Source organism: Monodelphis domestica, chromosome 1 (genome assembly GCF_027887165.1).
Source record: "Monodelphis domestica isolate mMonDom1 chromosome 1, mMonDom1.pri, whole genome shotgun sequence".
Classification (NCBI taxonomy): Eukaryota; Metazoa; Chordata; class Mammalia; order Didelphimorphia; family Didelphidae; genus Monodelphis; species Monodelphis domestica.
The window spans coordinates 112,611,639-112,638,869 of NC_077227.1; the positions used below are offsets into that span (position 1 = coordinate 112,611,639).

The 27,231-nt window shown below is 39.6% G+C and overlaps 1 protein-coding gene across 5 annotated transcripts in view; it reads left to right on the top strand.

Annotated features, from left to right (window-relative positions):
- SH3PXD2A (SH3 and PX domains 2A) overlaps positions 1–27,231 on the top strand; it is a 337,587-nt gene that overhangs the window by 94,586 nt on the left and 215,770 nt on the right. For all 5 annotated transcript variants that reach the window (XM_007479080.3, XM_001368979.5, XM_056804516.1 and 2 more), the window contains one exon: positions 25,224–25,299. In XM_007479080.3, coding sequence (XP_007479142.2) covers positions 25,224–25,299 — 76 coding nt within the window. The remainder of the gene's footprint in view (positions 1–25,223; positions 25,300–27,231) is intronic.

Consider the following 27,231-nt stretch of genomic DNA (forward strand, 5'->3'; position numbering starts at 1 on the left):
TGGCTTCCACCTGGCACTCACCTCTCACATGTGGATCCAAGAAGCTGCAGCATGCACAGCAGCCACATTCTGGCAAATCATCTTGGCAGATGGCCTAAACCAGGTTGAGGGTAACCAACAGACCATAACCTGTTGATGAGTTAGAGGGGATCTAACCTAAGCATAGGAAGACTTCCTCCAGTGGAATGGGCAGAAGAGAACAGTTTGTTCCAGTGGCCATGAAGGTGGCTGAGGTGGCTGCTATGGAGAGTCTAGAGCTTGGTCAGACATTGACGATGCCAAGGGCATCCACTGCACCCCAGGACATTGCCAGTCATTCCAACTTTTGTCTTGCCACTGGACTTGGATGGCTCTGGAAAAGAGTGAGGCTGAGGACTTTGCACAATTCTGCCTCACAAATCCAATTCATGCACAAGTCAAGATATCACCCCATGATGTCATTGGTCCTCTTAGAAAATGAGGGACAAACAACAATAGCCGTTGTAGCTTAGAGGAGAGAAGGATATCTCTGAGTTGGAGTGGTCACAGAAGACTTTCTGGAGGAGATAGTCCAAGAGCTGGATCTTGAAGAATAGGAATGATTTAGCTAGACAGGCAAAGAAGAGTGGAGAGGCCATATGAACAGGGCATGGGGTATGGAGGGTAGGAATGCTATCTTTGAAGAAGCAGCCTTAGGTCTGCTCTTTATCCTCTCTTCTTTTTATCATACCCCTGATATAGAGTATTATTGGAGAAGCCAGAGCAGAGGAGGAGGGAGAGAGAAGGGTATCCTTACAATAACCTTCCAAGATTGGTCATGCAAATGCAATTTCCATTTTATAAATGAAGAAACTGAAAGTCCAAGAAGTTAAATGGCTTATCCATGATCACATAGCTTAGAACTGTTGTAGGCAAGATTTGAACTTAAGTCTTTTGTCAACAAGTTTCTTTTATGACAGTCAGGCATTCTTTATCATTACAATATAATCATGTAGGCTTTGGAGTAGGGCTTGACTTGGAATAGACAGAGTAAGTAGTTGTTCATGGAGGGGGAATTCTGAGGTCCTGAGAAGGCCTCCCTTTACTCCAAAGAGCTCCCTCTTCTACCATTTAGAGAGTCTTTCTTTTGGAATAAGCATTCCCCTCTTCTTGGTGTCCCCTTTTAAAATTCTCATTTCTTGCTCTGGATAACATTTTAAATTACATTCCCTAGTATGAGTAAGAGTGAATTATTTTATCAGAGGGCAGGATGGGGTTGCTAGGCATCAGCCTGGAAAGAAAAGATCAAAGGACAAGATTGAAGATGGAAGACAAACTTATCTACTTAGAAAGTTTGCCAAGAATCAGTTCCAGCAGTGACCTCTCTAGCTCTCCCTTTTACACATGGTTACACTCACTTTAAAGACATTTCAGAAGATTTTGGGGAGGAAGAGATTAGTGTGACTTTATTTTCAAAGAACAGAGAGGAAACAAAGAATTGTGGTTGTTCTTGGTGGTGGTGGTGATCCTTTGTTTTTGAAGAGGACCAATGACATCAGGGGATGATTTTTCAACTTGCACATGAATTGGATTTAAAATGAGGCAGTCACACCAAGTCGTCAGCTTTACTTACTCTTCCAGAGACATCAAAGTCTATTGACAAGACAAAAGCCAAGACAATTAGCGATGGCTTGAGATGCGATGGATAACGTTGGCATTTTCCATGTTTGATCAAGTTCTAGAAATGTCTTTAAAATCAGACAACGTGGACTCACCTCTGACACAACATTTCTGATATTTTACCAATCATTGTTTTGCCTGGGCCTCAGTTTCCCCAAATAGAAAATATGAAGGTTGCACTAAATCCCTTTCTGATGATTCTTTTAAATCTATGATCTCATAACAGTTGTTCTGTTATGAGTTCATGTCCAACATTAGCCTCAAAGGATATCTGTTCAATATAAATTCAAACTGAAGGAAATCTTTTCTCTAAAGATAGGAACTATTCATCCCCTTTGAAAGATAAAACCACAAAATTAAATGTCATCTATACTTGAAACTGAAAGGGACCTTAGATATCATCTAGTCCAACTTCCTGATTTTACAGATAAGAAAACTGAGGCCAGGAAAACTGAAAAATAACTCGCTAAAAGGAAGACTCTTACTTAGCATCTGTATCTCCCCCCCTCCCCCCCCAGCTATTACTCAAAGGGTCTTGGCACAAGCATTTGCACACATATATACATGCATGGCATATAGAGAGGATGGAGATGTTGGAAAACCCAGTCCTTGTCTGAGAGGCCCAAAGGGATGTGTCACCATGTCACTATACAACAGAGCCAGGATTCAAATATGGGATGTCTGATTCCAGGTTCACCATGATGTATTCTTGGGCTTCAAATAAATGTCTAGATATATAGGGAATTATTCAAGGGCAAGACTTAAGAAAATATAGGGCATTATCCTAATTCTGATCATAATTATAATGTCAGCTATTATCTTCATTAAGTGTAATATGAGAAACCCAAAAAGTGAGTCAACCATGAAGATGGTGGAGGAGAAAATGAAAAACGAAAAGGCAGTAACTAGAATTTCCATGTTAACCATTCTGCCTTTAGTACTGAAAAGATGGGGCTCAAAATCAAATTACTACTTATAAACTTCAGTGATCTCCTAAAGATCTAGGCTTTACCTCCTTAGAAGGTAGTTTCTATGAAGGGTAGACTTTGCTTTATGAGATAGCTATTATCAATCCTAACACATGGACATTTTATTCCAAGAGAATTTTGGTGAACCCTGTGCCAATTAATATTTTTATCAATGCCTTGGATAGAAGTGTAGATGATACACAATGGATGAGAAATTATCTTAAAAATCTTTTTTTTATTTTAAAAATATATTTCTATGAGTACATAATTCATTTTCTTTCCCTCCCCTTTTCCCTCCCCACACCTGGAGTCAACATGCCCTTCCATTGGGTTATACAAATGATACCACTTATACCTATTTCCATATTATTCATTTTTGCAATAAAGCAATCTTTTAAAACCCAAACCCCAAATCATATACCCATATAAACAAATGATAAGTCATATGTTTTGTTACTCTCAGTTCTTAATCAGAAATTATCTTGACAAGCTAGAGTGTTTGACTAAATAGAATAAAATGAAATTCAATAGACATACATGTGCCATATAAGTCTTACATGGGTTAAAAAAAAATTCAATTTCATCAGGACAAGATGGAAGAGGTGAGATTAGAAATTGGAACAGACCTGAGAGTGAACCCAAAGGGAGTGAACCATTTCACAGTGCTTGTTTGCTAGAAGCTCCTTTTTGGATGAGTGAGCTTTCGGGTTGAACTAAGAATGTTTGGGAGACCTGTCTTGAAGACTGGTAAAAAGCTAATTTATGGTGAATGTTAGCCAGCTATTTTTGAAAGGAATATAAATGGGCTTTGTGGTAGAAGATATGGATTTAGGCCCTGATTCCATTGATTACTAGTTGTATGAACTTGGGCAAATCAAATTAAACTCTGCTTTTCAGTTTCCTCATCTGTGAAATGGGAATAATAGTAACCCTTGTACCCTTGTTTGTTTGTTGGGTTTTGAAAGTTCTTTGTAGACTGTTAAAAGGGAGCTTTCAGGGGGCAGCTGGGTAGCTCAGTGGATTGAGAACCAGGCCTAGAGATGGGAGGTCCTAGGTTCAAATCTGACACTCAGCCACTTCCCAGCTGTGTGACCCTGGGCAAGTCACTTGACCCCCCTTGCCTAGCCCTTACCACTCTTCTGCCTTGGAGCCAATACACAGTATTGACTCCAAGACGGAAGGTAAGGGTTTAAAAAAAAAAGGGGGGAACTTTCAATATCCTCATTTATAACATATGAGGCTGGTTTCAGAGAGAACAACCATAGGCTCCCTTTGTCCCCCAACTTCTCTGTCAGAGTCCTGGGCTGGAGGGACCATGACTGGGGCCAAGCCAGTGTAACTTCAGTGATGTTGTCATTAACAGCTGCAATAAGAATGCCTTATGTGAGTGCAGGACTTTAAACTTCTCTGTTTGGCATTTAATTCTTCACCATCTGGTTCCAGCCTAGCTTTCCAGATTGATTTCATATTACTTCCCCTCCTGTGCTCTATGATTCAGCCACATTAGCCTACTGGCTATTCCCCATGCATGAAATTCCATCTCCCACTCTTGTGTCTTTCTACACTCTGAACTTCTATATCTGGAATGTTCTCCTTCTCACCTTTATCTCTTAGAAGCCCCTTCAAGGTTCAACTCAACCACCTCTTACAAGAGGCCTTTCCTAATCCCCTCAGTCCTTAATGTTCCCCTCAAAAAAATTGCTTTTAATTTATTTTTTATCCACTATGTATTTACTTATCTGTGTATGTCTTGTTTTCCCCTAGTCAAATGTATGTTCCTTGAGCAAGAACTGCTTTGTTTTTATATTTGTATCCCCAGCGGGTGCTTAGCATTTAGTAAGGGAATATAATAAATGCTTAATCACGTCAGCAAACATTTATTAAACCCTTACTATGCATCAGGCACTGTGCTAAGTCCTGAGGATAAAAAGAAAGGGAAAAACAATTCTTCCCTATCCTCAAGGAGCTCACAATCTAATGGTGAAGACAACATCCAAAACAACTTTCTATGAATAAGACACATACCAGATAAATTGGAGATAACTGAACTTTATTTTTCTTTTTTCTTCTTGAAAATTGTATTAGTATTTTTTTTATATCACCTACATTTCTCAAAACATCCTTCCCTTTCCCTCCCAGAAAGCCATTTCTCAAAACAATAAAAAAATCCATCAAAACTGAACACATAAACCAAACATAACCATATGACCAACTTGCCACATGATCCATATCTGATATTTTATGTAGTGTCCCACACCCATAGGGAGATTCTGCATTAAATTTTCAAAGTAGGTTTCTTTCAGATGATAGAGTCATCGATTTAGAGTTGGAAGGTGTAACAGTTAAATTAGTTTCTAGTAATAAAAGTATTATGTTTTATGAGGTTTATTAAGAGTATTAGAAATCAAGGATACAAATAATAAACCAAGTTAGTGCCCATGACTGATTAGCCAATTCAGAACCCCTGCGCTTAGCTTACTTACTACATCATTGCAAAATGGAAGAGACCCCGTGGGAGGCAGAGAGCCAGTTTAATACTCATTGTGATCTCACCCAGGTGGAAACTCAGGTGAGATTATAGGGAATTCTGGGAAATACCAAGGACTTCTGGGGATTGAAGTCTAGGGTTCAAATCTCCATTTTTACAAAGGGGCCTTGAAGTACATCTAGTCAATAAATAATCAACAGGTATTAATGAAATACTAATTATATGTCAGAATGAAATAACTCGTACTCAAAATGAGCTAATAGTCTAATATAAATTTAAAAATACACATGTATGTATATCCTTCCATATATACACAAATTACAGGATAGTTTGAGAGGGAGGGATTTAGTAATTTGAGGAATCAGTAAAGACTTCTTAAAGAATAAAAAGTATCTTAAAGTAGAGAGGGATTATGAGGTGAGTATAGAGATAATATGTTCTACACAGTGGGGATGGCCAGTACCAAGGCACTGAGTCCAAAGAAGCCCAATTTGGATAAATCAGAGAATCCAAGAAAATCTAATGAGCCTAGAAAGCTGGTTTGGGGCCAGCGTGTATTGTAGGACTTTAAAAGTTAAATAGAGTAGTTTCTAATTTATTCCAGAGGCAATAGGAAGCCCCTGGAGTTGATTGAGTTGGAGAGTGACCTGGTTAGATCTTCATTTGAGGAAAATGACTTTAGCATTGGTATGTAGGATAGATCGGAATGGGAAGAAAGAAGTTTCAGGGATGGAGACCAATTAGGTAGGAGACTGTTGTAAAAACCAAGGCAAGAGCCAATGAGAGCCTAAACAAAAATGGTAGCTGTGTAAGTGGAGAAAAGCGGTCAGATACAAAAAATATTATGAAAGTAGAAATGACAAGATTTGGCATCTGTTCCAATATGGGGGTTGTGGGAGAGTGAAGGATCAAAAATAATGCTGAGGTTATGAACCTGAGACACTAGGATGACAATTGCTTTGATAGACATTGGGAAGTTTGGAAGAGGGGAGTGTTTTAAGGAGGGGGATCATGAGTTCAGTTTTAGATATATTGAATTGAAGATACCCCTGGAACATTTTACAGATGAGGAACTGAGTCCAAGAGTTGTTAAATGGCCTGTCCAAGGTCACATAGCTAGTATGTGCTAAGGTGGGATTTGAACCCAACTTTCTGAATCTGGGTTTAACACCATATACGTTATTTCACTTGAATCTTACAAGGACCTTATCAGGGCAATAGCTAAGGCATGTAACATTATTTCTGTCTTGTAGATGAGGAAACTAAGGAAAATAAAGGTTATTTGCTAAAAATAAGTGGAGCCAAAAGCAAGGTCTACTGACTCACAGTCTTATGGCCTTTCCATTAGGATATATATTATGGCTTCATTTTATAGCTGCCCAAATGACTCTGGAAGATCCATTTTTTTTAAACTCTCTCTTTAGTGGTTTGTATATTTAAGCTGAGAATTAAAATAATTAACAAACAATGATGACTGAGCATTTATTTTATCCTGAGGTGGGTTTGAGGCAACTGGAGAAGACCAGAGAACTATAACTTGAGTCTTTGTCTTTAAGAAGCTCATAGCCCAATTGAGATGATGTATTATATTGCTTAAAAAGTTGATTGACCAACCAACCAGTAAAAGATGTCATTTGATCATAGATTATTAGATGGAGAAGGACCATAGGAGTCATTTAAGTTAATGAAGACACTGAGGCCTGAAGAGTGGAAGAGATTTACTTTGACCCAGGGCTATCTGAATAGGACTGATTTCAGTGGTGGGAAGGGTGGTCATCATTCAGTCATCCAAGGATGATTATTGTGGGCTGGGTTGGTCAGGTAAGACTTCTTAGGTTAGGTGGGACTTGATCTGTATCTCAGAGGAGGTGTGTAGGTGGGAAGGTAGATTGCAGGTGTGGGAGAATTTCCATGGTATGCACTGGTGGGAGATGGTATGTGTGGACCTGCCTGAAGCAGAGAGGAGCAATAGGACATGAGGTTGGAAAGGGAGACAGTCCTACAGACAGAATCCTTGTTTCCAAAGGTCACCTATTTTCTAAACTATAAATTTCTTCTCCTTGCCTTGGACTTGGGCGAATTCTAATACCTGGGCTAGAATAAGAAAAGACTACATTAACCTAGAGAAGAATAGAGTACATATCTTTAAGAACTATCCTGCAGCTGGAATTTGGAGGATGAAATTGGTATTTTTTTCCCTCTCTACTCAGTTCAGTGTTTTTATTTTTTGGCAGGAGATACCTTTGCCCAGAAAAAAAAAACAAAAAAACCCTCATTAAAATGAGCAAACTCTGCAGCTGGGGGTCTGGCAGGCAGTTTGAGCAGAGTGTGCCTGTTCCCCTGGCGTAGGCTGCTTTACGAGGCCACAGCTGGCAACTTGTCCTGATTTTATTTTTTCCTCATGAACTTTGTCTTTTCCATTTGGGATCCTCCCCTCCACCCCCTACCCAGCATAAAGAGACACCCTTTACATCCGTGGCTGAACATGGATTTGGACAGAATATGCTAGAGCAGAAGGCTAGTGGCTTCCCACTAACTCCCAGCTTTGGGAAGTAATCAATGTGATCTTTGACTCTGGTGCTAGAGGAGTTCCTGGTCATTAGCAACCAAAAAGTTAATTTCTACTGCTGTCCCCCGCCCTATGAACCTATTCAAAGATATGGGGGGCTAATTAGTGAATCTAGTTAGGTCTTTATTTTGAGGAGGCCAAGACTTGGAATAAGCCACCATAATAATGGTGGTCAATTGTATGCCCTTAGTTGCAAAAGAAATATTCCCTGACTTTGTCTTTCTTTTCCTACATCTACTCAAGTTATGTATACCTTGTGCCTGGAATGTCTTCTTCTATATACCCTGGGACTAGACCCCATGCCATTTCCACTTAAAGATGTCCTGTCTCATCCTTCAAGGCTTGTAAGGTTCCCTCTTTATGAAACTTAAAAAAATTTTTTTTAGAGTTTATTTACTTAATTAATTTAGAATGTTTTCCATGGTTACATGATTGAAACTCTTTTTTAAACAAAAATTTATTTTCCCCCCCTATTTTTTTTTTACATTACATACCCTGTTTTGTTTACATACTACTACTAGATTTTCCCCTGTACCTATTCTCTTCCTGGGAGTGGGCCTTGAATATACTAGGCACTTAATAATTATGTTTGTTGAATTTAATTGAATTGGTTGATAATGGGGCCTATACCCACAAGTGAAAGCTGCAGGTATGATAAAATCCTTGGGGCAGAGGAAAGGCTAGCATCTTTGTCAGGCAATTGGCAGGGTTTGCAAGACATCTTCTAGTTCTGCTTCCTTTAAAATGTATGTGTCTTTCTTTCTTTCATCATTAAAAAGTTATTGAAATAAGTACAACGTTCAAGTTTTGTGAGAAATGAATACCCCAATACTACTTTTCTCTCATCATTCTTTGGCTTTGAAGTAGTTCTCATTCTCTTCTGCTCTTAGTAAACTCATCATTAGGAAATCTTATCATCTTGAAAGTTCCAATTATCTTTGGTATTCATAGCTTTTAAGTACTCCGTCCTTCTGACTAGAGGATAGAACTATATTTCTGAACCTCCATTTAAGGAGGGGGAAAAAGAACCAGTTCAGATATCTCCTCATTTCCCACCTGGTTGTACTCATTTTGGATTTCTTTTACTTCTTTACTGTTCTTCCTACTTCCCCCAGCACATAAAAGGCACTTAATAAATGTTTATTGACTACTGATGACCACGTTCCCTGAAAACTGGAGATGACAAGACATCTCCTTACCTTTGGTCCTAGAAAAACGCTAGATTTCTTTCTCTTTGTGTTCTCCACAATGATGACTATGGATGATCTAAGATTTTTCTTTATTGTTTAGTCACCTACCTTCTTTTATACATACTAGTTTAAAGACTCCCTAGATGTGGAAAGTCCCAGGTCCTCACATTCCCCTTTCCAATCTCTTTCTTGAATATTTTGTATACTGTATTTACATGCCAGATTGGATAATTACTCCATTGTTGTCATTCATTTCAGTTGTGTACAACTTCATGACTCCATTTGGGGTTTTTTTGATAAAGAACTAGAGTTCTTTGCCATTTCCTTCTCCACCTTGTTCTGAAGCCAACAGAATTAGGTGACTTGTGTAGGGTCACCCAGCTAGTGTATATCTGAAACTAGATTTGAATTTGGGTCTTCCTGACTCTGTGCCACCTAGCAGCCCATATGCTCCATTCATTTATTCATTAAAAAATGCTCCATATGCTCCATTCATTTATTCATTAAAAAATGCTGAACATTACCTATGTGGAATATATTCTGCTAGGTACTAGGGGAAGATGGAAGAGATTAAACTCTATACGTAGACTATAGTCCCTGTCTTCAAGGAGTTTATTTTTATGTTTAGAACAGTAGGGAGATAGTCAACATGCTCCAAACTCTTTTTGCTTCTAACTCCCAATTATCAAGAGTCTGTTCTTTACTCAGTATTTTTTTTACCTTCCCAGAGGCTTTACTTTGGAGCTAAAAGGCCTAAAGTGTTCACTAAACTCTTGCCCCATAGTGTCTTTTTCTTACTCTGTGAAACGTGGTAGAATTATCCATGCCATATTAAATAAATGATGCTGGGGAAGGAGGAGATGGGATCTAGAAAGACTGTCTTGTCCAGTCACAAAACAGTAAGTAAATGGAGTTAGGACTTGAGGCTAGGTGCCTGGACCCAGTAGAACCATCCTCAGAACAGCTTTAGACTTTGCTACAGAATTGTTCCACAACTCTTATCTAGAACTTGTGATGATCTTGGGCCAGGAGGCATGAGGCACTGGGAAAGAGGGTGAGTGGGTGGTGTTTAAATAGAACTTTTGACTCTTTCTAGTGGGAAGTAAAGTGCTCTCTGGGGTAGAAGCATTCAATATTAACTCAAAAATCAATCCATCATTGAGGAGAGACCTCTTTATAACTCTTCCCCTCCACACTCTCCTTTTTGTAGATTATTCTTTAGGCAAGTGGGATCCCTTCCCTGCCATTGTTCTCCCTCTCTCATTGACTTCAGGGTTGGGCTATGAGTGGGGCTAAGAAGTGGCCTGACCTGTTTCAAACTGGGATGAATCTAGGAAAGGTAAAAATTTGAGGAGGAGAGAATTCCATCTCAGTTTCTGGTCTGGCAAAATCGTCAAGAATACTGGATTTGAGTCAGCCTCACTACCTCTGTGATATTGGGCAAATCCCTCTTTCCCTCTTTCCTTACCTGCAAAATGGGATGAGGGTGGGAGTAGAAGAAGTGAATTTGGATTGATAATCTCTAACACCCCAGTTGAAAATGCTATCATAGTCTCAGGGCTATGAGTGAGTTGGGTAGATAATTCTGGATTCCCTTAACCTATAGCCTGGACCAGTGATACAATTATGCCCAGGTGGGCTGTAACCAGGCTGCTGTCAGTGTCTTTTTCTATTGATCCACTTCTTTATAGGGAGAGTGGCATTTGAATTCACATTGGCTGGGAACCTAGTACACTGGAGGCTGTTTGTCTCTTCTGGATCATTGTTCTTCAGTCATTTCAGTCATGTTCAACTCTTCATGAACTGACTCCATTTAAGAATTTCTTGGCAAAGATCTGTAGTGGTTTTCCATTTCATTCTCCAGCTCATTTTATAGAGGAACTGAAGTAGAGTTACATGACTTGCCCAAGGCAACACAGCTTAGTAAATGTCTGAGGCTGGATTTGAACTCTGAAAGATGAGTTTTCCTGACTCCAGGCCCAGCACCCTATCCATGGTGCCACCTAGCTGCTCATTAGCCAAGACTGAAGAAGTCTTATCTGAAAAGATGTTGGCAGAAGGGAAAGAAAGAAAAGCTTGGGATCATGCACATTTAGTATTTTGATGCTTAGTCTCAAATCTAAAGGTCTCCCAAAAAGAGAACATCAGTATCCTTCCTTCTTTCCTTCTTTTTAATCACCCTAGGATTTGAAAATTACAGAAAAGACAAGGGTGGGAGTAGAAGTTATTTTCATCTTGTGGTAGAATGGAAAGAGCACCAAATTTGGAATTGGAGAACTGGGTTTAAATCTCATCTTTGCAGCTTTTACTCCCTGTAAATTTACTGAATAAATCCCTTCACCTTTTTGGGTTCCTCACCTATAAAATAATGAGTTTGGGTTACAGTAAATCCTGATCAAAAAAAATTTGATCAAAGGAGCTAACTAACCAGGGGAAATTTGTGTTTTCAGTGGAAATCCACAATGCCAGGGAAAGAAGCATGTTCCTCAAAAGGATTCTTTGGTTCCCAAATTCCACAACAAAGAAGGCGAAGTCAGCCCAGCAATACTCTGGAATGCATCCTTCCAATGGGGTGGAGAAAGAGAGATGTTTAAAGGGGAACTTTTGGTTCGAGTGACACTCAAGCTGCTTACCCTTGGTACTTCCATTTCCTCATTAATTAATCAAAAAGCATTAAGTGTTTACCCTGGAGAGGCACTGTGTCAAATACAAGAAATAAATCTCTGGTCTTAAGGAGAAAATGGGGAAAATAGTATTTCAGTCCCTATCTTCTTATAAGGAAGATACTTTTTTTTTAGCCTTAAGTGCTATAGAAATGAATTATTATACTGAAATCTCTGTTTAATCTACCTTGTACAGTCATGTAGTTCAGTTGTGTTGAATTTTATGAGATCCCCATGACAAAGTTCATGGGATTTTCTTGGCAAAAATACTGGAGAGATTTGCCATTTCTTTCCTTAGTGTGTTCTCATTTTACAGATGAGGAAACTGAGGCAAATATGGGGTTAAGTGACTTCTCCAGGGTCACACAGCTAGTAAGTGTCTGAGGCCAGATTTGTGCTTGGATCTTTAGTAATAACAGTAGCTAACATTTACATAATAGTGCCCACTATGAGCCAAGAACTATACCAAGTACTTTACCAATATTGTCTCATTTGATGCCCACAACAACCCTGGCAATCAGGTGCTATTTTTATCCTCATTTTACAGATGAGGAACCTGAGGCAGACATAAGTCAAATGATGTTTCCAGGGTGACACAACTAGTAAATATCTGAGGCTGGATTTGAACTCTGGTCTTCCTGATTCCAGGCCCCTTACTCTATTCACTGTATCACTTTGCTGCATCCAAGTAATTTCCCTATTGCTTTAAAGGATATTCCAGAGTCCTCTTCTTGGTTGTCTTGATTCTACAAACCCTAGCCTTGGTTTACCTTTACAAACTAATCTCCCACTCCTCTCCTACATGGTCCCTATGCCATCACCAGATTAATCTTCTTGTTATCAATGATAGACCTCCTTCTTCATCCCAACTTATGCTTCGTCCTTCATTTGCCCTCTGAGCTCCTCTCCTTTTATCCACATCATACCCGTTCTGCAGGCTCCAGCTCATGCTAGAAGCACAAACCTTCTCTGCCCACTTCAGTCCACAGTGATTCAATTCATCTGTCTTCTGAGCTCTTACAGTTCTTGGTGTCTGATGTTTTAATTCATCTAGACCATGACCTACTTGAGGGTAGCAATCATATCTCTGCCTCCTGTGTGGTTCCTCAGCTGGGAACATTGCAAAGTCCTCTCTAAGTTGTTCTGAAATGAATGAAAAAAAAAAGTAGATGCATAACCCTTAAACTTGAAAAAAAACGTAGTTTTTGATTGACCGCTCTAATTCTGGGCTAGATCTGTTCCTAAATCTCTGTCCCATACCCTGGAGTCATTGGACTTTATGGATAGAGCATCTTCATGTCTCTTTTTTGGGAAAAAAATTTGAATTGCTAATTAGAAGATAAAGTGGATACCATATTGGATTTGGAGTCTGGAAGATCTTTAAATTCAAATACTGCCTCAGGGACTTAACTAGCTGTTTGATCCTGGACAAATTATTTAACCTCTCTTGGCCTCAGTGTCTTCATTCAAAAAATGGAGCTATAATAGCACTTACCTCTCAAGGTTATTACAAAGATCAAATGAAATGACATATGTAAAGTGCTTTGCAAACCATGAAATGTCACATAAATGTTAAATATCATTATCATCATTGTTTTCATCCTATGATATGAATTGTGTGAGAATCTTCTGTTGAGTTGTTTCTCCAGTCCTGTTGACCCCATTTGGAATTTTCTTGATAAGGATACTGGAATGATTTTTCAGTTTCCTTCTCTAGCTCATTTATAGATTAGGAAATTGAGGCAAACAGGGTGATTAAGTGACTTGCCTATAGTCACACAGCTAGTAAGTGTCTGAGGCTAAATCTGAACTCAGGTCCTCTTGATTCTAGGGCAATTGAACTACTTAGTTGCTCTGTGAGTACCTTAGGAAGTGGATAGGTGAGGAGAATGCACAGTCAGACTGGATGAAGATTGCTGAGACCACTTCACAGATCAATAATGATTCCAAGGGTGGAGGAGGAAGTGCCAATTGTACCAAGTCTCTGTATGTAAGCCTTAAGAATCACACCCCTTCATGAACATAATAATCATCCCAGGGCATTTGTACAATTCTTTATACTTTCAAAGGGTTTTCAAATAATCTTATTTGATCAAAAAATTATTCTTTTATTTGAAAAATTTTAATTAATTGATTTAGAATATTTTTCCATAGTTACATGAATCATGTTCTTTTCTCTCCTTCTCCCACCCCCTTCTGTAACCAGTAAGCAGTTTCACTGAGTTTTACATATGTCATTGATCAAGACCTATTTCCATATTATTGATCACTAGGGTGATCATTTAGAGTCTAAGTCCCCAATCATATCCCCATCAACCCATGTGATCAAGCAGTTGTTTTTCTTCTGTGTCTACTCCCACAGTTTTTTTTCTGGATGTGGATAGCATTCTTTCTCACAGATCCCTCAGAATTGTCCTGGATTATTTCATTTTATTTGATCCTTTTAATATTCTTATCTTTATTTGTTGGATGAGAAAATCAAGGTTCAGAGAGGGGATTTGATTTTCTCAAAGACACTCAGCATCACATAGGCTAAGCAGAGTCAGGACTAGACCTCATGTCCTCTGACACTTTTGTAGGATTCCTTTTATCACACAAAACAGAAATGACCTTTCTTTACAGAGTGAGAAGGGTCCAAGTTTTCTGTTGGGAGAGTAGGCGTGTGAAATGGACTTGGCTGGGATGGATTAAGAGGGAGGATGCAGGAACCAGAGACCTCAGTTCCATGGCTCTGTGAATTGTAAGACTTCCAAGATTTCTGGTGGAAACTTTTTTTCAGGCTGTAAGGAGGTCTCTCCTTTGGGGATTACACCATCCTTTTAGTTTCTGTTTTCTTCCCTTTCTTTCCCTGATCACATTGGACTGTCAGTCTTAATCTTTGCCATATTTAATTTGAAACACGTCCCAGTTGGGGCTTCCCCACCCTATCAGCTGTTCAGAAAGGCTGACGCTGAATTAAGCCTTCCCAACCCTGGTCCCTTCTGGGACACCAGCTATAACTGTTTCTTGCTGATTCCTTTTAGTTCTTCAGTCCAGATGGGTAGACCTTGATGATGGTACCCCTTGATGGTACCCAAGGTGACCACACCCTTCCTTCCTCTTGCCCTGAGTCAGTCTGTGGCAGTGTGGGTTATGGGCAGAGTTTCACTAATGTTATGAGTTTGTTTAGCATAGAATCATCCACATTCTGGCTCCTAATTTGGGGTTATAAGAGCAGGTAAGGAATGGGAGCAGAGTCCCAGCTCTGTTGGGGATATCCTTGTTGTGATCCATTGCGTGCCCATCGTCCAACTGACACTTAATGATGGGACTGAGACATTTTGTGGATGCTGGGTTGGAAGAGTTAAGAACTCTGAGAGGTCATTCCATTTAATAAACTTGAGTACTTCTTGTGTGGAGGGCATTGTTCTAGGGTGGGTGATGATTTTACATAGATGAAAAACAATTCAGTCCTGGTCCTTGAGTAGTTTATAATAAAACAGAAAGATAAGGCATGCATGTCTTCTACCAATAACTGATGAGAGAATTCCTAATAGAGTGCTTTGAGAACTTTGAGAAGGGATTAGCTATATTCATTTGGGGAAGTGTTTATGGGGAAGACTGAGTAAAGTTGTGAATTTAGGAAGGGACAAATGAGAATTAATATCAGAGTAGGCTAGATTGAGAGGAATATAGAGACATGAAAAGAAGAGGAAGGGATTTATAATGTATATATTTATAAACCTTTAAATATAACTTATATTTATAATGGTTTTTAGTGCCTACTAGGTGTCTGGCACTGTACAAATATCCCATCATTTGATCTACACAACAGTCCTGAGTGGTAGGTACTATTTCAATTTTACAGTTGAGGAAACAAAGACTAAATGACTTACGCAGATCATAAAGCTAGTAACTGTCTGAAGTCAGAGTCAAACTGAATCCAAGCCCAGTACTCTTATGTTTAAGAGAATGGAGGGAAGCCTTGATCTTATCAGGGAAGCAAGAAATGAAGTTTTCTGCTGAGAGTAATTTTGAAAGTGGTGGATGTTGGGGCTTAAGGGAGGTTTAGAGCAGCTGAAATGCAGAATGACATAGAAAACTAAATTTCTTTTTGGCTCAGTTTGTGGAAATTCTTGGCCACTGATGTAGATCAGAAACTCCTCTGTTATTTAATAGTCTTAGAGAGTTGCCCTGAGCACTGAGACTTGAAGTAACTTAGCTCATGGTCACTCAGAGGTGATAGAATCAGAGTCAGGATTTGAATCCACATACTCCTGACCCCAAATCCACTCTCCTATTTTCTGTGCCATACTTTCTCTCAGAACCAATAATAAATAAATGAAAGGATTACCTTGCAGCAGTGAGAGCCCTGTTAAAATTAGGTAGTATAAATTTGTAATGAACTCTGTCAGCAGAGTTTTGTTATTTCCTCCAGCTGTGTTTGGAAATTCAGTCCAGTTCAATTCTACAGACATTTAAGAGCTTAAAGCTGTGTCCAGGAATTGGAGTGGAATATGTGGATAAGAGATGTTGCTCAGGATTGGAGCCAGAGTCAAGTAACCCCATGTGTAATTCTCTGGAGTTGTTTGCCTTCAACTTGGAGCTTCTCTGGCACTTTGCAGATATAGACATCAAAGCTATGTATCATCATATGAAAAAATATCCGTAAGTCACTTTTGATAAAAGAAATATAAATAAAACAACTCTAAGGTACTATCTCATCTCTATCAGTTTCTACTCTGAGAAAAAAGAAAAATAACAAATGTCAGAGGAGATATGAAAAATTTGGGACCCTTATGTACTGTAGGTGTAGTTGTGAACTGATCTAACCATTCTGTAGAACATACCCAAAGGGCTATCAAACTGTTGCATACCATTACTAGGTTTGGGTCCCAAATGACCTAGAGGTACAAAAATATCTATAGCATCTCTTTTTGTATTGGCAAAGAATTCGAAATTGAGAGGATGTCCATCAATTGGGAAATAGTTGAGCAAGTTGTGATATATGATTGTGAGGGAATACTATGAGTGCTATAAGAAATCATGAGTAGATAATTGTCTCTGGGTCTGGCTTTCAATCCACTCAACCATCTAGCTTCCCGTCATAGTAGGTTCTTAATACTTTTTAAAAATAGAATCACATAGATGATTATAAAAATTAGGTTTTTTGAGCCCATGTTTTCTTTCACAACATGACTAATATGGAAATATTTTTTGCATGACTACACAGCCTATATTAAATTGCTTGCCTTCTTAATGTAGTAGCAGGGAAAGGAGGGAAGGAGAGAATTTGGAACTTAAAATTTTTAAAAATGAATGTTAAAATTTTTTTTGCATGTAATTGGAAATATATGTAGTGTTAAAAAGAAAAAAAAAACATGGTAGTTTCTGCACCAGTAACAAGGTTAAGGAATATTTTGGGGTGTCAGTCTTGTGAGATGGGTGACAGAGATGTGGTTATTGACAGGTCTGTGATAGAACCTCTCAGAAGTCATCAAATAACGAATCTGATAAGAACTTTTATTATTCCTCTGCTCAAGCAACTTCAGTACCAAGATTAAGGAGTTTGGACTCCTTAACCCACTATTTAAGGTTTCCACAATTTATCCTCAATCTATGCTTATCTCCCATTGCTCATTACATTTTAAGTTCCTTGAGCATGTGTCATAGGTACACATACCATTAGCACTTAGTACAGGTCTTAGGCATTTAATACATGTTGATTGAATTAAACTAAACTTGTCTATTTCCAAAAAAAGTATAGCATTCATATTCCCAACTCTGCATTTTTTGCTTACCTAAATTATGGGGCTCCATTGATTATCCTTTTGTAATAGTAGTAGTAGTAGTAATATAGTAAGAGTCTCACAATTTTTGTGGTTGTTCAGCTATTTTTTAGTTGTGTCTGACTTTATGAGTGAAATAATGACTTTTCACTAACAACTCTTTAAAATCTAAGAAACTGGTATCATGTGGTCATGACTAGGCCTACAATGATACCAACGGTTTTAAAGAGAGTTTTACACTTCTACCATTTCTCTCTCTTCCAATGTCTTCCCCTCCTTTTTCAGTCTTATGATTCCTACTCATTCCTCTTCATTTTAATTAATTCAACAAATGTTTAAGTAGGGACTTTCTTTGTGCAAAGCACTAGCATGGTTAACCTCCCTTCCATGAGGCCTTCCCTGACCACTGATGTCTGAATTAATCTCTTCCCTTCTCCAGATGCTATACTCTCACTCATTGTATTATGAATTCAGAAGTTTCCACAGACTGCTGGAATTGTGGATTAACTTGTCACATAATTATAACAAAAATGAAAATAACTGACATTTATTTGTACTTGGTCTACCATATCTCATTTGGTTCTCAAAGGGAACTGATGGGGTCGGTCCAACATCATTTTGTGGTTATTTTGAGGAAAAAGTTTTCTAAGCACTGTGTAAATGCAAACTTAGATAGCTCAGTGAAGAGAGAGAGTGAGCTGGGCTGGAATCAGGAAAGCTTGGGTTCAGGTTTGGCCATAGACACTTAGCTGTGTGACCCTTGGCCAAGTCACTTAACTTCTGTTTGCCTTCATCCATTGGTGAAGGAAATGGCAAACCATTCTAGTATTTTTGCCATAGGGCCATGACACCACTGAACAACAAAAGCAACAACCACAAATGTAAACTATCATTATTTTTATTAATCTTTCTGATTGGAAGTGGACTATCCCCAGTGAGGGTTAAAATTTGATTCCTTCCTCAAAATTTTGACTTCAGATTTGGTGGAGTGGACAAGAACTGCTCTGCTTGTGCCTAAGTGTTCCCTCATGCTGGGAGCTCTTGCCAAGAGCCCTGCCTTGGCTCTTCCCTGCCTTCCTTCCTGCTCCCTGGCCCTGGATTCTCCAATATTCCTTAGAGGAACCATCATCACTCTTCTTTCCCTTGGGGCATCCAGTTCTGGCTCTGAGTCTCTCCAGGGGAGGGCTATGGTCCCTTTGGGGACCAGGTAGAGGATCCTAAAGATGAAGTCTATAGGATGACCTTCCTTCAGCAGATTTGTAAGATGGATAAGTTGATTCTTTTCCCAAGCATCCATTCAGCCCATTCTCCTTAGGCTTGTCCTCAGCTAGCTTTGGTGGGTGATACGGGCCTGATCAACTCACTCTTCCATCCCTTTCTGAAGTGGGAAGGACTGCTGATATATTTACCTCTGCAGATGATGTAATTTTATGTAGCAGTCCACCCCTAGCTATGGGCAGGGGAAACAGTTGGTATGTACAGATTGCCTTAGAAGAGAGCATGCTCAGTATTGCACGTGACTGGGAAAGCCTCTGACCCTTGACCCCAGCTTCCCCCAGGTTAGGCTGGAACGCAGGTTTCTTTGTGCTCACCTGGTTGAGAGAAACCACACCTATACCGGGTCATTAACCAATGGTAATCATCCCTATGTACTGTGTATATTTGCATATCAAAGAGATTAAATAGGGCTCAGCCATCTCCGCCTCTCTCTCTTCTGCTCTTGCTCCTTTCCAGCTCGCACTGATGGTTGTCCTTGCTAAAGGCCAGGCTCCATCTTTAATCTTTCTCTATCATTTCTCTGACCTGTGTGGTATTGAATCTGGATCTCTGGACTGGTAAAAGCCTTCGGAAGGGTCCTTTGATCAGAGCTTGGCTGTGGCTAATTGGTAATTAATAAAGACTCATTCCTGCCACCTCATATCTCTACTTCGAGTCCGTCATCCCCCTTGTGGTATCTAAAACTTCTATCCTTTCTCTATCTTCCTACCTTAAAGCTTCTCTCTCCCCTCTGAGGAAACTTTATTTGAAAAAGCAAAATCTGGGAGTTTTAAGCCCCCAAAGTTTGATTCTTTCTTTAATATTCGACTTTAGCTAGAGATGAGTGGTAGAGAAGAAAGTCTTTCTGCTTTACATATTGTCTCATTACATAGTGTTGCTCATCTCGAATCGCACTCGCACAACTTTTCCCCTCTTCTTTTATAAATAAAACAGAGGTTCAGAAGGAGCCGAGCCTCATCCATTGCCCTCTAGTGAGCTAACCTACTCTACTTGTGGGTCAAGACAACCTTCCAGTGTTGCCCGAGAGCCCCTAATCTAGAGTATCTGGCCCAGCTGAGACCTACCTGCACCACTGCAGGACAAAGGGGGGACCTTCTCAGAGCTTTTGAAGATAGCCTGGCATCATGGCATGGCCTTGAAACCAGGGAAGACTTGAGTTTTATTCCCATTTCCAGCACTTATGACTTGTGGAACTCTCAGCAAGTCACTCCTTCCTCTTTAAGCCTCAGTTTCTTTTTTATTTATTTAATTTATTTATTATTTATTTTAAAATATTTTTCTATGGTTACATGATTCATTTTCTTTCCCTCCCCTCTTTTCCCCCACCCTCCACATGACGTGCAATTCCACTGGGATTTACTTGTATCACCACTTATTGAATAAGAAGTTGCCATATTATGAGATGTATCTAATTTTTAAATCTTTCAATAAACAAAATCAATGTTGTTATTTTAAGAAAAAATATTTTATAGATGCCTTTTCTTTTTAAATTGAAATCCTTTCTGAAAATATTGCCCTTTCCACTTAAATTGAACCCTTCCTTTTAATGAAGAAAAACAGAAGAAAAAAACAGTTTAAAACACCTGATATTAGTGACTTCATCTCACAATGCATAAAACATTCTTTCCTTACTAGGAAAGAATGAGGAAGAAGGTGTATTTTATCATCTATTCTCTAGAGCCACTATTTGTTTTTCAGGACTAAAAGTCTGGATTTCTTTTAGAATGTGAACCCAATTTTAAGAGAGGAAAGAAAGAGAAAAAACTAAAAGTCTATGTTTCTGATGAGTATTCCCAAATTGCACATGAGTGGGAAGGGGAGATATTTTTTCAATTCTTCCCTTTCCCCTCACCCCTCAGGGAGAATATTTGGGTTATGGCTATGTAGTCATCCTGGTTCATGGTAAAGGTCTTAGCATCTGTGGGAGTACAGGTTCCTGGGTTCTCTGAGGAGCTGGGATAGAGGAATCTGGAGTCAGAGATTGGGAAGAGAAGGTTGGCACTTTTGTTCTTATCCTTGCCTCGTAGCTTCTCCAACTTCCTCGAGTACCAGCTAATGTCCCACCTTCTCCAGGGAGCCTTTCTCATTCCACTTAGTCCTGGTGACTTTCCCCAATTGATTCTTGCCATTTTACCCTGTTTATAGCTCGTTTCAAGGTGGTTGTTTTGATGTTGTCTCCTTCATTAGACCATGAACTCCTTGAGAGAAATAGCAGTCCAGTTCCTTTTCTTGGTATCCATAGGGTTTATTAGCACAGTGCCTGGAACATAATAAGTGTTCAATAAATATTTATTGACTCAATGACCAACTGTCTCCTTGGAGGGGAGAAAAGGTTATCTGTTGACTTTTGGGGCCATAGATAGGTTCAACCTGAGTTTCCAATTGATCTCTGGGCTTTGTTTGCTACTAAGTTGACTATGTGGATGGGAAAAGGGAGTTAGGAGGAGGGAAACACTCAACTTCCCCAGCCTTTGCCAGCCAGGCTCTCCCCGCTGTGGTTTATTCTATCTCCCTTGCTGATATCCACCCTTTAGATAAATAGTTCGAAGTTATACATGGTAAGCTTCTTGATGTGGTTGAAAAAGGCCCTATTAGCCAAACGCCTCTCTCTCCAAGAATAGCTCTGGGAATTTGGACCATGGCCTTGGGTAGAGCTTGAGCCAGGTCCTTGCAGGAGAGACTGAATTTATCTTCCTGGTGGAAAACAGAGTAGTAGCAAACTTAAAATTATTCAATAGCTTCTGCTTTCACCTGCCCCCTCCTTCCTGAGCCGAACCTGGAGCAGTGTCTGACTCTACCTTTCCCTCTCCCTCCACTCCTATCCTATCTTTTATTAAATGAGAGGAAAACTACCTTTTATAGGCCTTTTAAAGCAAGTCCCTTCTAACCTTCTATTTTCATGATAACAGTCTGTTGGACTTAGGAATTTAAAGACTTTGGTTCAGAATCTTGTCTTTACTACTTACTACTGTGTGAACTTCAGCAGATTACTTTTTGGACCTTATTTTCCTCATCTGTCAAACAAAAGTTTGGATTCCATGATGTCCAATTTTCTTTTTAGCTCTAAATCCGTGATGTTTACATTTTTGAGATCAGTGTTGTAGAGCATTTTCAAAAATATAAGTGTAATAGCTAACATTTGTTAGTGTTTATTATTATCTTATTATTTGTCCATTAACAGAGGCTTTTACATTATTTCATATTACTTTGGGATTTTGTGGGGGGTAGTTAGTTTTGTCTAGGAAATTCCTGCAATGGAAGCTCTCTCTCTGTTTGCTGATTGGCAACTTAAATTCTTAGAGTTTCCTGGGAGTTTTAAAGAGGCTAAATGACTCATCCTTGGGCACATAGGTAGAAAGTGTGTGGAAGGGAAGAACTAAGCATTCTTAACCCTTTTTGTGTCATGGACCTTTTTTGACAGTTTGTTGAATAATGTTTTTAAATGCATAAAATAAAATACAGCGGAATTATGACTGTGAAATACAGCAATCAAGTTAAAAAAGAAAAAAAAAACCAAATTCATTGACCTCAATTTAAGGACCCTTGATGTAAACCCAGGTCTTCCTGACTGGGAGGCAGGCCCTCTCTCTACTGCTTCCTCCATCTTATCCTTTCTTTGCATATGAAGAGATGAAAGCCTAGACCACTGAAGTGACTAGCTTAAAGTCTCACAGGTAGTAGATAGCAGAGCCAATAGTCGATCTCTCACCATCAAATTCCCAATTCAATACTCTTAACCTTTATTCATTTTTCCTTTCTTAAATGATCAGCTATCCCTTGAAGCTGTTATCTGTTTAGCCACCAGCCTGACTCCCTGTTGGGAATATGTTGCCCCAGATGTCTGGCCCTTTGCTTCTGCCTTTCTCTTTTTTGTGGGGCAGAGATGCTGGAGACCTACACGCTGTTGCCTAAAGTAAACCCAGCTGGGTAGTCTTTATTTTGTTTGCATGTTCACTGGGGCCTGAGAGATTTGATTTCTTTGAAAGATGACCTCTTGGTGCAGAGAAAATGTTGCCCCAGCAGCTGGTTAGAAATATTTCCTTTTCCAACCCTGCTGGCTGACTGGTGGAGATGAAGGGTTGTGCAGACACAAACATTTGGATCTCTGTTGTTTCAGAAGTGTCAGAGGGATTAGGTGATGCTAGCTTTTGGCAATGAATTTCAAGCTCGGGAGACTTTGTCCATGAAGCTGGGCAAGGAGGGAGATGGCAGGTCATCTAGGGGTCTGTCTCAGCCCCCTAAAGAGGAGTGCTTCCAATCTAAGCCAAAGTAACAAGCATTGATTAAGTTTAGGTTACATAGCAAGGTATTGTGCTAGATGCAAGGTCCATAAAGACAAAAACTAAAGGCAGTTGCTTGCCCTCAACGAGATTATAGGCTACTGGGGAAGGATGTAACAATTAAGGTGGGAGAAAGCAACAACTGACAGAATCAGGAAATTAATTAAGGTGGAAAGTCCGACAACTGACAGAATCAGGAAAAGTTTTCCATAGGAGATAGCATGTGAACTGGGCCTTGAAGAGAGGAAGCTAGGCATTCCAGGCATGCTGGTGGGAGATGGAGAGCTGAGTTCAGAGAGTCATCAATTAGGCTAATATGGTGGTTCAAGTGTGTGAAAGGGAACAATTTGAAGTGAGTATAGTTAGGGAAGGTGGGTTGGAGCTCAAAGTGTGAGCTGGTATGTCTGTCAATCTGTCTGTCTATCTATCTATCTATCTATCTATCTATCTATCTATCTATCTATCTCATTTGTCCATCTGTCTGTCGTCTGTCTGTGGTCTCTCTATCCATCTATCCGTCCATCCATCTATGTATATTTGTGTCCATCCATCTATCTGTCTGTCAGTCTCTCTCTCTTTCTCTCCCCCGTCTGTCTGTCTATCTATCTATCTATCTATCTATCTATCTATCTATCTATCTGTCTGTCTGTCTCTCTGTCTGTCAACATATCTTGGCCTTGTGAAAGCCTAGACTTAATCTGTGGTGTACTCGGGGACAGAGAGAGTGAGTCTTTATGAAAAAAACACAAACAGGACAACTAAGAAGTGACCTTTTCCTGTTTTCTGAAGAATATGCAGAATCCATTCTTTTCTTCATTAAGACAGGTAGTCTCCTTCCTTCTAACACTTTTAACTTAAAGGAATGATTGGGTCTAAGTTCTAATAGCACTAAATAGTATTACCTGTGTGATCTTGTCTAAGACACTCCACCTCCTGAGTCTCAAGTTTACTTCTCTGTAAAGTGTGGGGTTAGACTAGATGCCCTTTAAAGTCTCTTTTCCCTCTAGTTCTGGAGTTAATTCTCTGAGCATGATTGAGACAGAGAGAAGTTGGAGAATGCTTCCTTACTCTCCCTATTACTGATCCCATCTCTATCTCTCTTTTTACTGGGGGGAGATGGGAATTGAAGCATTTCCCCTCTTTCTAGAAGAAAAGCTGCTCACATTTGAGGACTTGTTTCATGTGAGAACAACAAATCACCTCACCTGCAAACCTTACCCTACCCTACATTTACACTTACACCTACACCTTACCCTACAAACCAGGCAGGGTTGAGAAGTGCTCCTAGACCACTGACCTGCTTCCCTTTGCATAAGACATCTCAGTGCCTGTGTTCACTGCCATGATGTGCTCTGATTCCTGACAGAATTCTAGACACAGACTTCTAAGACTATAGGAAACCTTGAGATCTGAGAAATCATGGAGATTGCTTATTTTTAGGGTTAATCTTTAGTTTCAAGAGAAACTTAAAATATAGGCAACAGCCTTTTACCAACCAAACTGGGGAGTTTTTAATACCACTTGTGCTAGAGAAGACTGGCAAAGTGTTTTGTGTGAGTGAATTTTCGAACAATTTGATTCAACAAAGATTTATTAAACTTCTCTGTTCAAGTGCAGTTTCTTATATGTTTTTTTTTTTTTTCAGTTTAAACAGCACTGCTTTATTTAAAAAAAAAACCAGCAATAAGTAAAATGTTTTCCCCCAATTCTAGAGACTCTTCTTCTTGGTGTGTCTTTTCCTAGAAAAACAGTTAAGCTCTTGGGTAGAAAGCTGAGAAGCAGGGAGAGGGAGGACTTGCTGAAGCAATGGCAATGAATTGGATTTGGCTTTGTGATTAAACTAACATCTGGGCCAGTTTCTGCAGAGTAGTTCTGTTAGGTGGGTGGTCTCTGAAGTGTCAGGTGGGATGTTCCTCTCTTCCCAGACTTCAGGAGAAATGACATGCCCCAGTATTGTTTAGAAAAGACGAAGACAACTAGCCCAAAGAATCTCAACTTGTATTTCCAGCACATCTTTAAGTTAGCCTTTTATTTTTGCAAACCCTGAAAGATGGTGGTATTATGATGCTTGCTTGATCCCAGCCCTGACAATGGAGGGGCTTCTCATGAGAAGCTTCCATAGCCCCTTTGAGAACTAAATTTCCCTCCACCTCCCAAAAGACACACAGGCACCCCACACATAAGCCAACCTCCTGCCCTCTCAGTTGCAGTGTTTGGTTTGCTAATCCACTGTGAAATGAGGGATTTGAGAAATAACTCATCCTTTTGCAGCCCAGAGGGCTTGATAAAGGCTGTTTGGGATTTGAGGGGAGGGAGGGATGGTAAGAACTCGGCCAAGTTCCTTCTCCTAAGACTCTGTTATCTTGTGTTTTGCTTTATAGATGCAACTCCTGGATAAATTTCCCATCGAAGGTGGTCAGAAGGATCCTAAGCAAAGAATCATCCCCTTCCTCCCAGGTAACATTGAACTTTCCTGGGCTCTTGGAAAACAAAAAGCACTTCTAGTAACAGTCCCTTCTTGTCACTTTCAGGAGTTTGGATGCTATTTTGGGGCCACAGTATCTCAATCCTACCTTTGCCAAAAATTACTGTGTAATATTAGGGAACTTTGATGATCAGATCCTCTGTGGACTTTTGTCTGTTTGTGAAGAGAAATGGCAAAATTCTCTATAGATTAGCTTTACCTCTGTTTTTCTAACCTAGGCCAGTTTATTCCTTCTCACAAAGCCTGGTGGTTTTCCACCCTCCCAGGACTTGCCATATTGATGCAGGACTTAATGCAGACACTTTAGCTTCACTACAGCTTGGAATTTCTGAAGATCCTACCAGCACTACAGGTGTGTGCCACTACTCCTAGCAGAATGTTTTTTTTTTAATTTTTCATAAAGTTTATTAATAGTAAATGTAGATCAGCACAGATTTAAATCTCATTATTTACTCTAAATTCCCAGACCATGTGTAGCCTTTTCTCCATTAACCTTTCTTTCCTTTTACCTCTGTCCTTTCTCCCAGAGTCTATGCCACAAACCAAGGTCAGTTCCTGCCCCCTTTCCTTTTTCTTTTTTTCCCCAGCAGAATGTTTTAAAGGCATATGGTGAAATACATAGATTATAAAGAAAACCAATTATAATTAATTTAGTTATCAAAATAGGGAAAAGAAAAAACTGAGTTAATGATCTCAGGCTAAGGATTTTGCTAGTTTTTTTTTCACAAATAATAAAACTGAGGCATAACATGATAAAGTAACTTTACATAGGTAACAAATAGCAAAGCTGTGATGCATACACAGTACCTTTGAAGCCAAATGCATGACCTTTGGCACCCCCAAGCTATGACTGAACAAGAATCTCCCACTTCTCCATACCCAGGATTCTCTCACCAGACATTTGCTTGAAGGCTTCTGGTCAATGGGGAAACCATTGTCTTCTAAGCCAGCCCATTCCACTTTTAGATAGCTCTAATAGTTGTGAAGATTTTCCTTAACTCAAACTTAAACTACACTTTGTAATTTTAGCCATTATTCCTTCTTCCCACTTGGGCCAAGAAGAGTGAGTCTATGCCTTCTTCCACAAGACAACCCTTTAAGTGTTTGAAGATAGCTACAATGACTCCATTAAGTACTCTCTTCTCCAAGCTAAACATACCCAATTCTTTTAGCTGGTTCTTGAGAGCGATTATCTCAAGACCTTTTACCATTTTTGTTGCCTTTCTCTGAGCACTTTCCAGGTTATCTAATTAAACAAACATTTAATAAGTGTGTACCAAGTACAAGGCACTAGATCTGCCTTATCTAAAATGTGGCACCCACAACTGATCACAGTATTACGGAGGCAGGCCGAGCAGGACAGGTTACCCTGGGACCTTCCCCTCTCTTGTTGTTTTGGACACTATACCTTCTATAAAGCACCCTAAGATTGCATTAGCTTTTGGGGCAGCCCTTCTACTGGTAATGCTGGTAATGCTGGTAATCCATGAAACCCTTCAGCTCTTTTTCAAACAAATGGCAGTTTAGCCGTGTTTTTCCCTTAAAGTGTCCTTAAGGTCTTAATTTTAATGCCTAGAACTTTGTCATCTGGATTCTTTCTGAATTATTATATGTGGTAGTCATCATCTGACAGGTCAAGTCTTGGGAGGCTCTCCATCATGCTTTGGATCCATGCCCAACAAGACGGCTAGCCTCTCAGAACCTCTTATCAGGCTGGCATATACTTTATCCTATATCAGATTGCTGACTCAGTCCCGCACATTAGGGAGTCACGTCCCACGTTACCTGCCCCCTCTTCCTCTGACCTTTGCTCATTTAACAGCTCCTAAGGGACCTTGTCATGATTCCTTAAAGAAGTAGCTACTTCCTTCCTGGAATTTCCTGCTCCTTCCTCTTCAGGAAGA